Source organism: Corvus brachyrhynchos, unplaced genomic scaffold (assembly GCF_000691975.1).
Source record: "Corvus brachyrhynchos isolate BGI_N302 unplaced genomic scaffold, ASM69197v1 scaffold245, whole genome shotgun sequence".
In the NCBI taxonomy this organism is placed as follows: Eukaryota; Metazoa; Chordata; class Aves; order Passeriformes; family Corvidae; genus Corvus; species Corvus brachyrhynchos.
Genome location: NW_008238988.1, coordinates 2,939,416 through 2,952,787, shown reverse-complemented (window position 1 = coordinate 2,952,787; position 13,372 = coordinate 2,939,416). Strand labels below are relative to the sequence as shown.

Genomic DNA, 13,372 nt, shown 5'->3' with positions numbered 1-13,372 from the left:
GAACTCTGTTCGCAGAGCAAGAGGAGCTGGGTCAGGTCTCAAACCTGCCTGGTCTCATCCATCAGTAAAGACAAGACAGTGGAGGACAAGAGCAGTGACACTCAAGTCATTTCCCCTGGGTTCCTCCTGTGGAGGACCCTTGCTTGCAAGGACCAGGCTGCTCTGCACTGTGGCTGTGCATGGGACTGACCCATCCTGTGTCCCCATCCAGGCAGAAAGCAGCATCCTTGCAGGAATCCTCAAATAGTTCTTTGCCAGGGTTGGGATTTAACCTGGGGTTTTGACTGAACTATGAGCTCCCCAAGATGCTGCCATAGTGACCTCTCTGCTCCTCTTTCCTAGGAACATCACCCTGCTGCACTATCTCATCACTGTTGTGGAGAAGAAATATCCCAAAGTCCTCCACCTGCATGAGGAGCTGCGAGACATCCCACAGGCAGCCAAAGTCAAGTAAGCGGGGATTGAGGTGGCACTTGGGGAGCACTGGGAGTGCCTCTCCCCTCGTTTCAGCCTGCTTTTCCTTATCACCCCACCCCTGCTCACCCTCCTGGCCAGATCCTGGCTGCTGGGCTTTATCCCATGCCATGGCCACGCTGGCCCAGAGCAGCCCAGGACTCAGAAGCAAACATCACCTGGCGGCTTTAAATCACAGCGCTTGCAGCAAAGGCTCTAAACTTCTGAGTTTGAGGGAGGAGAGCTGCTTGGAGCAGCCGCTTCCTGTTGTTATCTCACCGCAAAAGCATTTAATTAATTTCTAATGGTACATTAAGTAATCCGGGAGGAAGCGGTTGCGGTGTGGCTGCAGATACAGGGCAGCTGTTTATCTTCATGTGCCAGGGAGGCTCTGCCTGCAGCACGGGCAGGACCAGGCAGCTGTGTGAGGGGCTCACCTGCATCCAGGTCCTGCCTGCCCCTCGTTTTACCACCAAACATGGAGTTTCTGGGGTTTGCAACCAGTTTTTTAACCCTGCCGGGTGACCTGTTGGGAACAGGCTGCCCCAGTTCAGCAAAGCCCTTAAACACAGGCTGAACCTTTAAGTTCAGGAGGAATCTGCTGTTGCCCTGCAAAGCCCTCAAGTATGTGCTGAAATACCTCTGAAATCAATGAGGCTCTGTCTTGGTTTTAAACTCCAGCAGGAGCTTGCAGGCTTTGTTGCTTCAGGGACGTGAGCAGCAAAGATCACATGTTTCTGCAGCCAGGGCATATTTGTGTTAGCTGTGGACATGTAAAGGGGCTGAAACTGCACCTCTTTAGAGAGGGTGCAGTTAGAACAAGTTACCCAGAGAAGTTGTGCATGCCCCCACCCTGGCAGTGTTCCAGGCCAGGTTGGACAGGGCTTGGAGCACCCTGGGATAGTGGAAGGTGTCCCTGTCCATGGCAGGGGATTGGAACTGGATGGTCTTTAAGGTCCCTTCCAACCCAAACCATTCTGTGATTCTATGGAATACGCACAGAGTTTACAGTGGCTTGAGGGTATTCCAAGCTTCAGAGGTCCTTTGTAGCAGTGGTGGGTTCCCAAGAAAGATGTGTACTGGACAAAACAAGCATCCTCATGTATAAAATGTAAAATAATCATCAGCCATTGGGATTGAGCACAGTGACAGGACAAATCTTGGTGTGCAGGGAAAAGTGTTTTTCTCCCAGAGGGTGGTTGGACACTGGAAGAGGTTCCCCAGGGCAGTGATCACAGCACCAAGCCTGACAGGGCTCCAGAAGCATCTGGACAACACTCTCAGGCACAGGGTGTGACTCCTGGGGCTGTGCAGGGCCAGGAGTTGGACTTGGAGATCCTTGTCAGTCCCTTCCAACTCAGGTTATTCTGTGGTTCTGTGGGTGTGTGGTGCTCAGTTTGCAGGCATCAGCTGAGGGCATGGCTGAGCAGGACATGCTCCCTGCTGATGGACTCTCCAGCTTTCCCATGCTCCAGGATCTGCAGCTGTTGCACAGATACACGTATGGGAAAGAGAACGCCTGCACAGAGGGTTTCTTTACCCCCCTAAACTTTATCATTTCGCTCTAAACTGGACACCATATGTAACATTTGGGTTTGGTCCAATCTAGAGTGAAACCAAAAAGTTTCTAAAGCTCTGGAAAACCCTGAATTCCCCCCAGCCCCGCAGCTGTGAAGCAGAAATTGCCGCCTCTGTCAATCCCACCACTAGTAATGAACTGCTGGAGCACAGGGCTCCCAAAACTGCATTTTCCCAGACTAAACCTGCCAGGAATGCTTGCCCCATGACCCGGCGTCAGCATTTCCAGGGACCCCAGCCCTCGCACAGACACCCCTGGAAAGGCATCAAGCCTGTGGTCACCGAGCCTTTGTGAGAAAGCTTCCCCTCAGACGTAGTGGTAGAAACCCGTAAGCACTTGAATTTGAAGCTCAGGGGCTTGAGCCTTGTGTAAACAAAGCCAGCGCCAGACGTGGTGATTTATTTTTATTTCTCTATATTTGGGCTGTCTCCCTTTGTGAAAGCCTCGCTGCTCGGAAGGATGCTTTGCCTGGTGTTCACCCAGCCGTGGTACCCTGAAAAGCTGTCTTCTGTGCACTGGGACAACGGCCCCATCCACTGCTGGCCCTGGAGAGAAATCTGTGCCCAGCAAGGCCCTCTTCTGAGCCCTCCATGCTTTTGGAGAGGGCAGGAGGCTGCTGAGCTTGCTAAACCTGTGCAGTCCCCTTGATTAAAAATACAGAAAAGTGCTTTCCTTTAAAACAAGCAACTGCAGCCACTTTGAGATAGTCCCAGCTTAGGGGCTGTCAGCCAGATTTGCTGCTCAAGACACACTGGTCTGCAAAAAGGAGGGTTGGGGTCTTTTCCATGGGAAAACCATGGTCAAGTTGGTCAGAGAGCTGTAGATGTTGCTGGAAAAGGCTGAAAATTAACATCCCGCTATTTCCAACAGCATGACCGAGCTGGAGAAAGAAATAAACACTCTGAGAAGCGGCCTGAGAGCGGTGGAGACTGTAAGTATTATTTAAATGAAGTATAGTCCAGCCTGGCTCCGAGCAGCACAGCATCCCTCCTTGGGGAGGCAGGCCAGGGAGCTCCCAGCGAAGCTGCTTTTATCTCACATCCTGGAGATCTGTTTGCGTTTCCTTCCTGCCCTGCACGTGTGCCTGTCCTCTCAGGGCTGTTTTGGCACTGAAGTTACCATGTGTGTTTAGGTACAATGCATGGTTTATGTCTAATGCATCAAGGGAGGCTGAGAAAGCCTAGTGATGATGCCCATGGAGGACCTGTGATGTGCAGAGGGGTCTCCCCTTGGCTGTAAAACCACAGAAGGCTGGGGAGCACTTCTGCAGCCCAGCTGGAGTGGTGATGAAATGGTGGAGGTATCCCAAAGGACCCACTTTGGGTTTTGCTGAATTATCCTGCTTCCGTAAGCTTTCCTGCAGGATTTGGCTTAAAAGCTTACGTCAGGCAGTGTAATCCAGTGTGTCATGCATGGCAGGGGGGGGCAGCAGTGGTGGTGCTCACAGAACCCCTGGCACTGATGCAGCCACAGTCCCAATGCCACTGCCAGAGGCCAATGGTATTTGTGTCCTTCATCAGCCAGGGCCTGACCAGATTTACGTTTTTGTTTCCCCCAAAAGGAGCTGGACTTCCAGAAGTCTCAGGTTCAGAAGGCAGGTGACAAGTTTGTGTCTGTCGTCAGCCAGTTCATCACATTGGCCAGCTTCAGCTTCTCAGATGTCGAAGATCTCCTGATGGAAGCAAAAGAGCTGGTAAGGCCACCAATGTCCCTGAGATCTGAGTCACTTTTCAGCCTCACCTCCTTCTCCTGTGTCTGTTTGGCACTGACCTTCTGACCCATGCTTGGGCATTATGATGGACCTCCCTGAGGCCATGGCTACCCCTGGCCACCCTTTAGGACTGTTGACGGTAACCTGGCAGATACTCTCTGCAGTGAGTTAGGACTGTGGAGATGGTGACAAATGCTCTGCAAACTGTATTATCTTCTGCTGACTTGGCTGGATCTGGAGGAGAAGGTCTTGTCGTGGTCCCCAGCATCCCTGGAAGTCCACTCTGAAGCAATTTGCAGCTGTTCCCGTGGTGGGATGGGCTGTATGGAACACTCCATCTCTTTGCTTTTTAAACACATGTCCAGATTCAAATTATGTTCCTGTTTTCTCTTAGGAAAGCAGAAACATCCCTGTTTTATAACTTTACATCACATGTGGACATTTTCAGCCTTTCCTCCCCCACCAGAATCTCTTGTAACATGGCAGAGAATTTTAATATCTTGATTAAAATCAGCAAGATTAACCTCAATTATATTGACTTATATAGTGGCACCTCTCAGATTCCTCCCTGCATCTTGAAGTGTTAAGTCTCTTAAGTAAACAAAGAAATAAAAATGCACTAAATGTCTTTTGAAGAGCCTGGGGCACCCCTGCAAATAAAACTAAATCATACAGGCAGGCTTTAAAAATGTTCCTCTTGGTCTACCCTGCAAAATCAAAGCAACTAATAAATCTGTTGGTGCTTTGATTTTGTTTTTCTTTTCATTTAAGCGTGCTTATCTCCAGAATGTGCCTTCACAATTTTAACAAACTTGCTCTGCACAAAGAGTCTCCTTCAAGCTGGAAGTGAGAACAAAGAGTGTCAGTCCCAAGGACAACTCAGGGGCTGCCCGGGGACTGGGACATGTTGGCAGATTGTGGATGTCCTATCCTGACCTCTGCTACAGCCTCATTCGACTCCCTCACATTAATGGTGTGCAAACAGCACAAGAGGCCGGAAAACTCCCTATTTCCCTGCCCAGGGCTGTGCCTGAGCCTGGGCAGAAATCTCTTTTAGAAGTTTCACCAACACATTTGGTTTCAATAGCAGAGCATGTGGCAGTGATAAATAATACCCCAAAAATACTTCAAAGAAAAACTTAAAAGTGCAAGTTTCCCTTCCCCTGCCGTGTTTACTATTAGTTTTATGTCTTCAGTCCCACAGTATTTTGCTTCCTTGTTTTTACTGCTGCTTAGTTAATAAAGTGGAGCTGGGGCAGGGGAGGCTCAGCAGAGCCAAAGGCAAGATGGGGAGAGGGGGCTGGAGAGTGATCCAGGTCGGGTCTTGCAGGGCTGCAGGTAACACACCAGGTGATTTGTTTCAGGTTTAAATCAAGGCTTGATAAGGCAAAGCCCTGCTCTCTGCCATGGCTGCTGGAAGTGTTTCACTCTGCTCCATCAGGTCGAAGGTTTCACCAGTCCAGTGGATTTATCCAAGAGTGATGCACCCCTGTCCTCTCTCTTCCAGTTTTCCAAGGCTGTGAAGCACTTTGGAGAAGACACAGACAAAATGCAGCCTGATGAATTCTTTGGCATCTTTGACCAGTTCCTTCAAGCCGTGACTGAGGCCAAGCAGGAGAATGAGAACATGAGGAGGAGGAAGGAGGAGGAGGAGCGCCGGGCACGCATGGAGGCACAGGTGGGCACATACCGGCGAGTCCAGCAGCACCCCCAGGGCACCTGGGAGTGGCAGCTGTGTCATGATGTTCCCATGGTGGCCACAGTGGCATGGGGAAGGGAGCTTCTGTGCTCTTAGACCCACTGGCTTTTCACTTTTGATTACTTGATTAAATAATGACCTTGGGTTGGTGAGGTCTTGGAGCTGAAATGTGCAGCAGAGCTGGTGCTGTCTGGGGACTGCTGTGACACACAAGCAGCAGCTGTGGGGCTTTGACTTGTATCATAGAATCTCAAAATCATATAATGGTTTGGATTGAAAGACACCTGGTTCTGGGCATGGACCGTGGGCAGGGACACCTTCCACTAGACCAGGTTGCTCCAAGCCCTTTCCGGCCTGGCCTTGGAGCACTTCCAGGGATGTGGTCTATCAATAACCCTGACCAGCTCTCAGGTGCTAAGCACTGGGGTGGGAAACCACCCTTATTCCATGAGTTTGGGGATCACCATGCATGTATTGGGCAGCCCCACAACCACTTGTGTGAGACTGAGATGTCTTCTTTCCCCCCGCTGCCGTGACCTGCAGCTGAAGGAGCAGCGGGAGCGGGAGCGCAAGGCGAGGAAGGCGAAGGAGACCGGGGAGGAGAGCGGTGAGTTCGATGACCTGGTGTCAGCCCTGCGCTCGGGTGAAGTCTTCGACAAGGACCTCACCAAGCTGAAGCGCAACCGCAAGCGCATCACCAACCAGCTGGCGGAGAGCGGCCGCGAGAGGCCCGTCACCAAGCTCAACTTCTGAGAAACAAACTGACAACCCAGCAAAAGACAGGCGGGTCAGTCTTTCTGAAGTGGCTATGGTTTGGTTTTTGTTGTTTCCATGACACTGCCTTGCGATTCGAAGCGGAACAGTGGCACGCTCTTTGTCCCCGCGGGCGAGCGTGTGTGTGTATATACTGTGTATATAGTCAGGTCGGGGGGTGTGGAGGGAGGTGCGTGGGCAGCTCACGTTGGTGAGTGCCAGCCCCACCTCCTCCCCACTCCAAAAAGTAGTTCTCCCCATGCACAAGCACAATGCCGCGTCCGTGGAGCAAGAGAGGACCCAGCCCCGAGCCGCTGGCTGTCCCCATGGCCCCAAAGCCAACGGGAAGCTGCCTGCTGCTGCTCTCCTGCTCAGAACCCCCCAGGGCCGTTTGCAGGGGACGCCTTGCACACAAGCTGAGCGGTTTAAAGAAGAAAAGAAGAAAAAAGCAAAGTTGACTGAACTTTAATCCATTGTTTGTTTTCTCTCATTGTTGTGATTATTCTGAGAAACTCGCAGATCTGTGCGTTCGCGCTGGTTCCCGAGCTCGGCGCCGCGGGCGCTCCTGGCGATGCTCTTCCCGTCATCCTTGGGAAACGCTCTTTTTCCTCCTGCTGCCACCTTGCTAAAGGACAAACTTTACCCCAAAGTGCTTCTCGCTGTAACGCCACACTGATGTATTTATACTTTTGCAACGTTTTCCGGCCCAAGACGGTGGGAAAGGTTCGGTTCTCAGAGGAGACGAAGAGCATAAACTTTTGCGTTGTAACTTTTGTTCTTGCTTTCTGTTCAATGGGACAAACTGTATCCTCTGTCAAGGTGGGTCAGGACCAAAGGTCTCTGAAATACAAAGGGGTTGGGGTAAAACCCACCAGCTTTCACCCACCTTCTTTTCCTTTTTTTTTCTCGGACACACAGAAGCAGCGATGCCAAGAAACACTCGTCTCTTAGCCAGGTCCTTTTTTGACTGGTTTGCTGTTCGTTGTCATTGCAAATTTGTAAGCAGAACTACCTGTCAAATGTCAGTCCAAAAAAAAAAAAGACAAAAAAAAACAATAATAAAAATAATTCAGAGCTCTCAGGGAGTAATAATTTAAGGGTTTAGAAAATTAAGAATTGGAGAATAAAAAATAACCACCGTTAACATATTAACATTTCTATTCTTAAATTATGCTGAGTATATAGAGGACTGTTACTTTTTACTTTTATTTATTTGTGGTATGTTTTTTAAGAAAGCAAAACAAAACCTTTTTATACCACCAATACTTTTGTGATCTTTTTTTTTTTTGTTTGTTTGTTCTTTTTCCTGTGGAGAGATGAGTTTGTCCCTGTTGCACTAGATATTAACACTATTTGAAATAAGGTTGGTTGTTCTTTTGTCAGATAATCGGTATTACTGGTGGGGTATGGGATGTCAGTTAACTATATGTACTGTATAGCAAAAGTGCTGTTTAAACTAATTTGTATAAAAAAAATATGGTTCTAAGCACCTGAAGGCCGCGGGGTCTGTGTGCTGAGTGAAAGCTGTGAAATCTCTCTCGAAGCAGAGTTGTCAAGAGCTGTGGTTTTACCATTTTGTTCTTTTCTTCATTGCAACGTTTAACGCACTGTAGATTTAAAAAAAAGAAACAAAAAAGAGAAAAAAAAAAAAAAGGACTTTCTGAGTAGCATTTAAAGCAGTAATAAATAAAGCAGGTAAGCGCAAAAATAAAGTCCAGCACCTCATATCCAAGCAGCTGCAAGACCTGCAGATTATGTTCAAAGGTGGAGTTAAGCACTTTGCTTTAAGAAGGAGGGGGAAATAAAGACAAAAGGTAATGATAATACTATTCCTTAACTAAAGTGCCTCTATTTATATTTTTTATTTATGGCTGAAAAAAATGGGGCTGATACAATTGAGGGAATGGACTATGGGGGGAATTGAAAATACATAAAACAAGAAGGAAAAAAAAAGGTTAAAAAAAAAAGTTTGGCTTCTGATGGTTTAAGGAATGGTTGGTCACACGTGTTTAATTGGACAGGTGGTGGGGGTCAGAAAGGGTGATCTCCTCCCGGGGTCCCTGGGTGCCAGCACCCACCCTGCTCCTGCCTCTGCAACCCCAGTGCCACATCAGGACCTTTCCTGACAGATTTCCTCTTGCCCTTCCAAACCTCTTGGGTTGGTTTTTTGTTTTTGTTTTTTTTTTTAATTGTTTTACAACAGCCTGATTATCAGGCTGACTTTGCCATTTCTTTGTTTTCTTTCAGAAAAAAGAAAAAAATATTATATCTCTATAAATAAATACAAAGGCTGTGTGCAGGTAATTCCATGTGCCATTGTCGAAAACTACTTTTAGATTGGTGCTGGTGTAAGTAGCCACTCTTTTCTCTTGGGTGTGTATTTTAAAGATGACTTTTTTTTTTTTAATAATGCCAAAAACAAAACAACAAAAAAAATCCATAATAATTTGTAAACGAAAGTTTATGTCTTGGACCTTATTAGCTTCATAGTGACTAAGGTAGTCTGTTAGGTGCAAGGATGTTAGTAGTTCTAGCTAGTGGGAAATGCTGTGTAATGTTATGAGACTGTACATTTTCTAAGATGGCAATATGCAATAAAGCAAAACGATTTCGGTGAGTGTACATGGCAGAGGCGTGAGTTATTTTTTAGGGGGAAAAAATGGGATATATAGGAATTGAGGCAGGTGTTGAAGAAGAGGCTCTAAACGTTGCTCTTTTTTGGGTGTGTTTGCAGGCACTTCTGGGGTCGACTGATAACCCCACTTGACCCTTTCCCTGAGTGCTGGGTTTTAGGAGGTTGGGGTATTTCCACTCTCCAGGATTGCAGCATCCTCATTGTAACCCACATGTGGGCTCTGAAATGCCTCACAGTTGGTGACCCCATTCATTTATCCTTGTTTTGTTGTTGCTGATGCCTGTTCCCACCTTGGTGGGAATTTTTCCAAAAGCCCACTGGGGTTTTTCCAGGATCCTGCATTGAGGCAGCAATCAGTTTTTCATCGTAGGATTGAATCCTATCCCTTTTTCCAGGAGAAGTGCTGGCTGGGCTGGCCACTGGGCCTCTAGCAAGCTTATCTAGTGATGTTTCCTTGGCAGTAGCCCAAACCCCTCCTGGCCTATTCCTGCTCACTGTTGCTTTTCCCACACACCTTCCCATCCAGCCTCTGTGTTACTTTTCAGCGTTCTTGAGCGAATTGTGCAGCACCAACATCCCCAGACCCCATTGCCCGTGCCACTGGGAGCATCTGCACTGTGCTCTGACCCATGGGCTTCCCATTTTGGATTGGGGCTGGCAGGGAGCACAGCTTCCATCACCACCCTTGGCAGTTGTGGGCTGGTGATGCCATGGGAAAGCAGCCCAGGGCTGTGTGGTGACAGGACCCAAGGAAAACAGCAATGGCTTCAGCTGCTCTTCCCATCATAAATCCCCAGGTCTCTGGCATAGGGCTGGTCGGGGTTCATCCATTAATAGATGTGAACAAGCCAGCCAAACCCCACAACCCGGTGAGGACCTGAAATTCTAGTTCATGGCAAATTGCAGGACACAGGACACACCATTGTGTGACACAGGATGGTCCCCAGGATGGGGGCAGGGTGGCGGTGGGAGATGTGAGCAAGCTCAGGACAGCTTTTTATTCAACCAAGATACTTCAGGAGAAAAAAAAATCTCCTGGGAACTTTCAAGCTTCCTAGCCTTAAAACCCTTCAACGTGGCTGGATTAGCAGCATCTATGGCTTAAGAACACAAATTTCAGATACAATATTTGTCATCCCAGAGGAAAGGGGACCAGGGTGGGTGCTGTGCTGGACTGGCACGGCTGTGCTGTGTGAGCCCGTGCCCACTGCCATCCTGGTTGGCTGAGTTTTCACCTGAAACAAGGCTCCTGTGCCCCAAATCCTGACTGTTCCCTCCAGTTACAGCCATGAGCCAGCACACCCTTGTGCACTGGATGATCCAAACCTGCCCAGACCCGCTGGTGCCGGGGAAGCTGCCGGGCACGGCGCTCCTGGAGGAATTGTCCCATGGGGCCACCCGGGTTGGTGGCACCAAACCTGCTCAGCCAGCCCTGACTGCGCTCCGCTCCAGCCCGGCAGCTTTCCCTGTTGCCCAAGGCTGGGGCGACTGTGAGTCCCGCTGGAGCGAGGAGTGCCAGGTGTCGCCTCCCGCACTCAGCCTGTTATCCTTGGCAGCGCGCCGCAGCTTGGAAAAGATGAGTCAAGGGGTTGTGGCAATGGCCTGATGCAGGCACGGCATCGCATGCAAAGCTCAGCTCGTAAGTAGGGCAGGCACGGCTGGGCGGGGAGACACACCCAGCTCCCATCCTGCTGGCAGCACTGCCACTCTGCGCCACTGGCAGGAGCTGCTGGACTTCTGGACTGTTTATTTACTCCCAAGAAAAGGGACAGTGGGCCCAATGGACTTGTCAGGCTTTGATATCCCTGCTGGAGACCCTCGGGAAAGGGTAAGCAAAGCAGGGATGTTGCCAGTTCTGCTGTGGTTGGACCTGGCCCTGTCCCCACTGCCAGTGCCCATGTCATACCTCAAGCAGATGCTCTGGGGTAAAACTGCACTTTGCCATCATCACTGTCACACAGCCCCATCAGATCTGCAGTCCTTGTGCAGGGCTGGCACTGCTGGAGTGCCACAGGAACAGGCACAAGTCTGATGAGGAGCAGCTGAGGGAGCTGGGGGGGCTCAGCCTGGAGAAAAGGAGGCTCAGGGGGGACCTTCTCACCCTCCACAACTCCCTGACAAGAGGCTGTAGCTAGGTAGGGGTTGGTTTCTTCTCCCAAGTAACAAACAACAGGACAAGAGAAAACAGTCTCAAGTTATGCCAGGGCAGGCCTAGATTAAATATCAGGGAAAAGTGCTTTGTCCAACGGGTTACCAAACATTGGCACAGGCTCCTCAGGGCAGTGGTGGAGACACCATCCCTGGAGGTATCTAAAAGCCATGTAGATATTGCACTTGGGGACATGGTTTGGTGGTGAGCTTGGGGAATGGTAGGAGTCAACGATCTTAGAGATCTTTTCCAATCTAAACGATTCTGTGATTACAGACAATTCTATGATTCTGTGATTCTCAACTTCTGTAAAAGCTGGTTATTTCTGTACCAGCCTGTGCTTTGGGTGAACATGCTCGTCGAGCTTTGTTTCTGGGGGAAACAGGAGAGGCCAAGTGGTCATAAAGGTGATGTGTGCAGGAGGGAGGGGATGAGCCCCATCTCCACCCCAATCTCCTGCAGCAAATCCTGCAGACATCTCTCCTGTGAGCTCTCTCCCTGGCATTGCTCGGGGCCCTCCAGTAGATGCATGTGAAAAGGAGAGTTCTCTCTTTGAATCAGAAGTGCTCTGACCTGAAACCTCTGAGCATTTTGTGTCATTTTTAGCCTTAAACCAGGGTGGATGAGAGTGTGCGGGTAAGCCAGGGAGAAATCCCGTGCTGCCGGGCCCCAGCAGAGGCTCAGCAAAGGCTGAGGAAAGTGCCATCTGCCGGCCCTTTCCAGCTTCAGCATTTTAGAGCTGTCAAGTACAGAATCAACTCCGCTCCATGTTTTCCTCTGTGATCTCTACTGTGGTCTGAAAAGTTTTCATGCTAAATTTTCTATGTAAGTTTCCCCCAGCATGGTTGAGGAGGGCTAATTTTAATTCTCTCGAGTCAAATAGCCAAAGGTCACTGCCTGTGGCTTCTCTGTGACTTCTGGCAATGCCCGACCTTCAGGTTGATGCACTATGTGTGCACCAAAAATGCACGTGTGTAAGATAAACTAACTCAAAACAGTTTCATGGGTCATCTGAACTTACTTCCGTGGCTTTTGAAATTACCACAAAGTGCCCCTCTTGCCCCAGTGCCAGGGTCTGCATTGGCAGCCTGTTTCTACCCAGCTTTCCTTACACTTTGCATGCACTCTGTTGTCACACCGCAATGAATTTGAATTTAAGCTGGAGTTTCCCAGTTCCCAGGGTAACTCCGTGAAGGTAAGTCATTGAAATTGCCATTTTCCCATTACTTTCTTTATTGGCCCATATTCCAGGATTTGCTCATGTGCTCTCAGCTCAGAGGTGGCTCTGCAGGAGGGGCAGGACACACATACTTTTTTTTGGGCAACAGCAAGCAGAGCTGCTCTAAACCAGGATTATCCTGGGCATCACCACAGCAAGTCTGGAGGACACAGCTTTGTTCCTGCTGCCTAACTCATGCCTCTGGCCTGCCAAGACACTGCTGTAAGCTGGGCTGGGACAGTGCTTTACCTGGCTTTACCTGGGCTTTGGGTGCTGTGGGGTACCAGCAGCTTTTCCATCTGCTTGAATTTGTGCTTGTGTATTTTCACATGGCTTTACTTTGCCAAACTCTGTGCAGAGCATCCCCTGGACTCAAGGAAAAGTACGGAAGCTGCAGTTTTGTGCTTCACCCAGCTCCTAATCTTTGCCTAAAACCCTTTTTACTATGAAATCAGTGAGAAGCACTCAGACAAGACCTAGTTTCTATGGCAAATATTTCCAGTTTAATAGCAGGAGGCGATCACCATTTGAGTTACATTTTCTGTAAAGACTCCACAATTCAGACGCTGTATTCAGAACATGACATGACCTCAGGGATGCTATATTACCAAATGTTCTGTAAAATGCTCCAGACTGGGCACAGAAGCCACAGGCACAGATCAGGCACAAGTGCTGCAGCACATTAAATTCCAGTGGAAAAAAATAAGTGACCTGGTTACTTGGAGCATTTTTTATCCCTGATGCTGAGATTAGTTCAGAGAATGCTGCTAAATCAGATAAGCAAATTACATTTATGGGGTCGTGAGGGAATTCCTGGGAGGCGAAGATGAATTTCAGAGAAATTTATCTTGCTGGTTTTGTCCACATCTACCCTGAGGGTAGGTGAGCCCTGGGAGGTGTGTTAATTTGTAGGGCCCACCCGGAGGGGTTTTGAAGCACCAGCATCCTCCCAGCTGCTCTCTGATGGAGTGGGGTGGGCTGGGCTAGCCTGGTGTTACCCATAATCTCACATAGGATCCAGCCCGGTGTCAGTGTGCAGCCCCAATCTGAGGACAATTTTACACCTGCTCTGAGCATGCACAACTCAGTGAATCTCTCTGGCCAAGCCCCCAAGCACTACCCAAAGTGTTTAAGGCTCTGCATCAGGACTGCTGACAGAAGCAGGAGGAGATAT

At 49.2% G+C, this 13,372-nt stretch overlaps 1 protein-coding gene across 3 annotated transcripts in view; it reads left to right on the top strand.

Annotated features, from left to right (window-relative positions):
* The window catches only part of DAAM1 (dishevelled associated activator of morphogenesis 1), a 74,288-nt gene extending 65,471 nt beyond the window's left edge, over window positions 1-8,817 (top strand). For 2 of the 3 annotated variants that reach the window (XM_008637289.2, XM_017738889.1), the window contains exons 23-27: window positions 343-450; window positions 2,903-2,963; window positions 3,594-3,725; window positions 5,251-5,421; window positions 5,986-8,817. In XM_008637289.2, coding sequence (XP_008635511.1) covers window positions 343-450; window positions 2,903-2,963; window positions 3,594-3,725; window positions 5,251-5,421; window positions 5,986-6,195 — 682 coding nt within the window. In that variant the 3' untranslated portion in view covers window positions 6,196-8,817. The remainder of the gene's footprint in view (window positions 1-342; window positions 451-2,902; window positions 2,964-3,593; window positions 3,726-5,250; window positions 5,422-5,985) is intronic. The other variant, XM_017738887.1, reaches the window with a different exon arrangement.
* The last annotated feature ends 4,555 nt before the right edge of the window (window positions 8,818-13,372 follow it).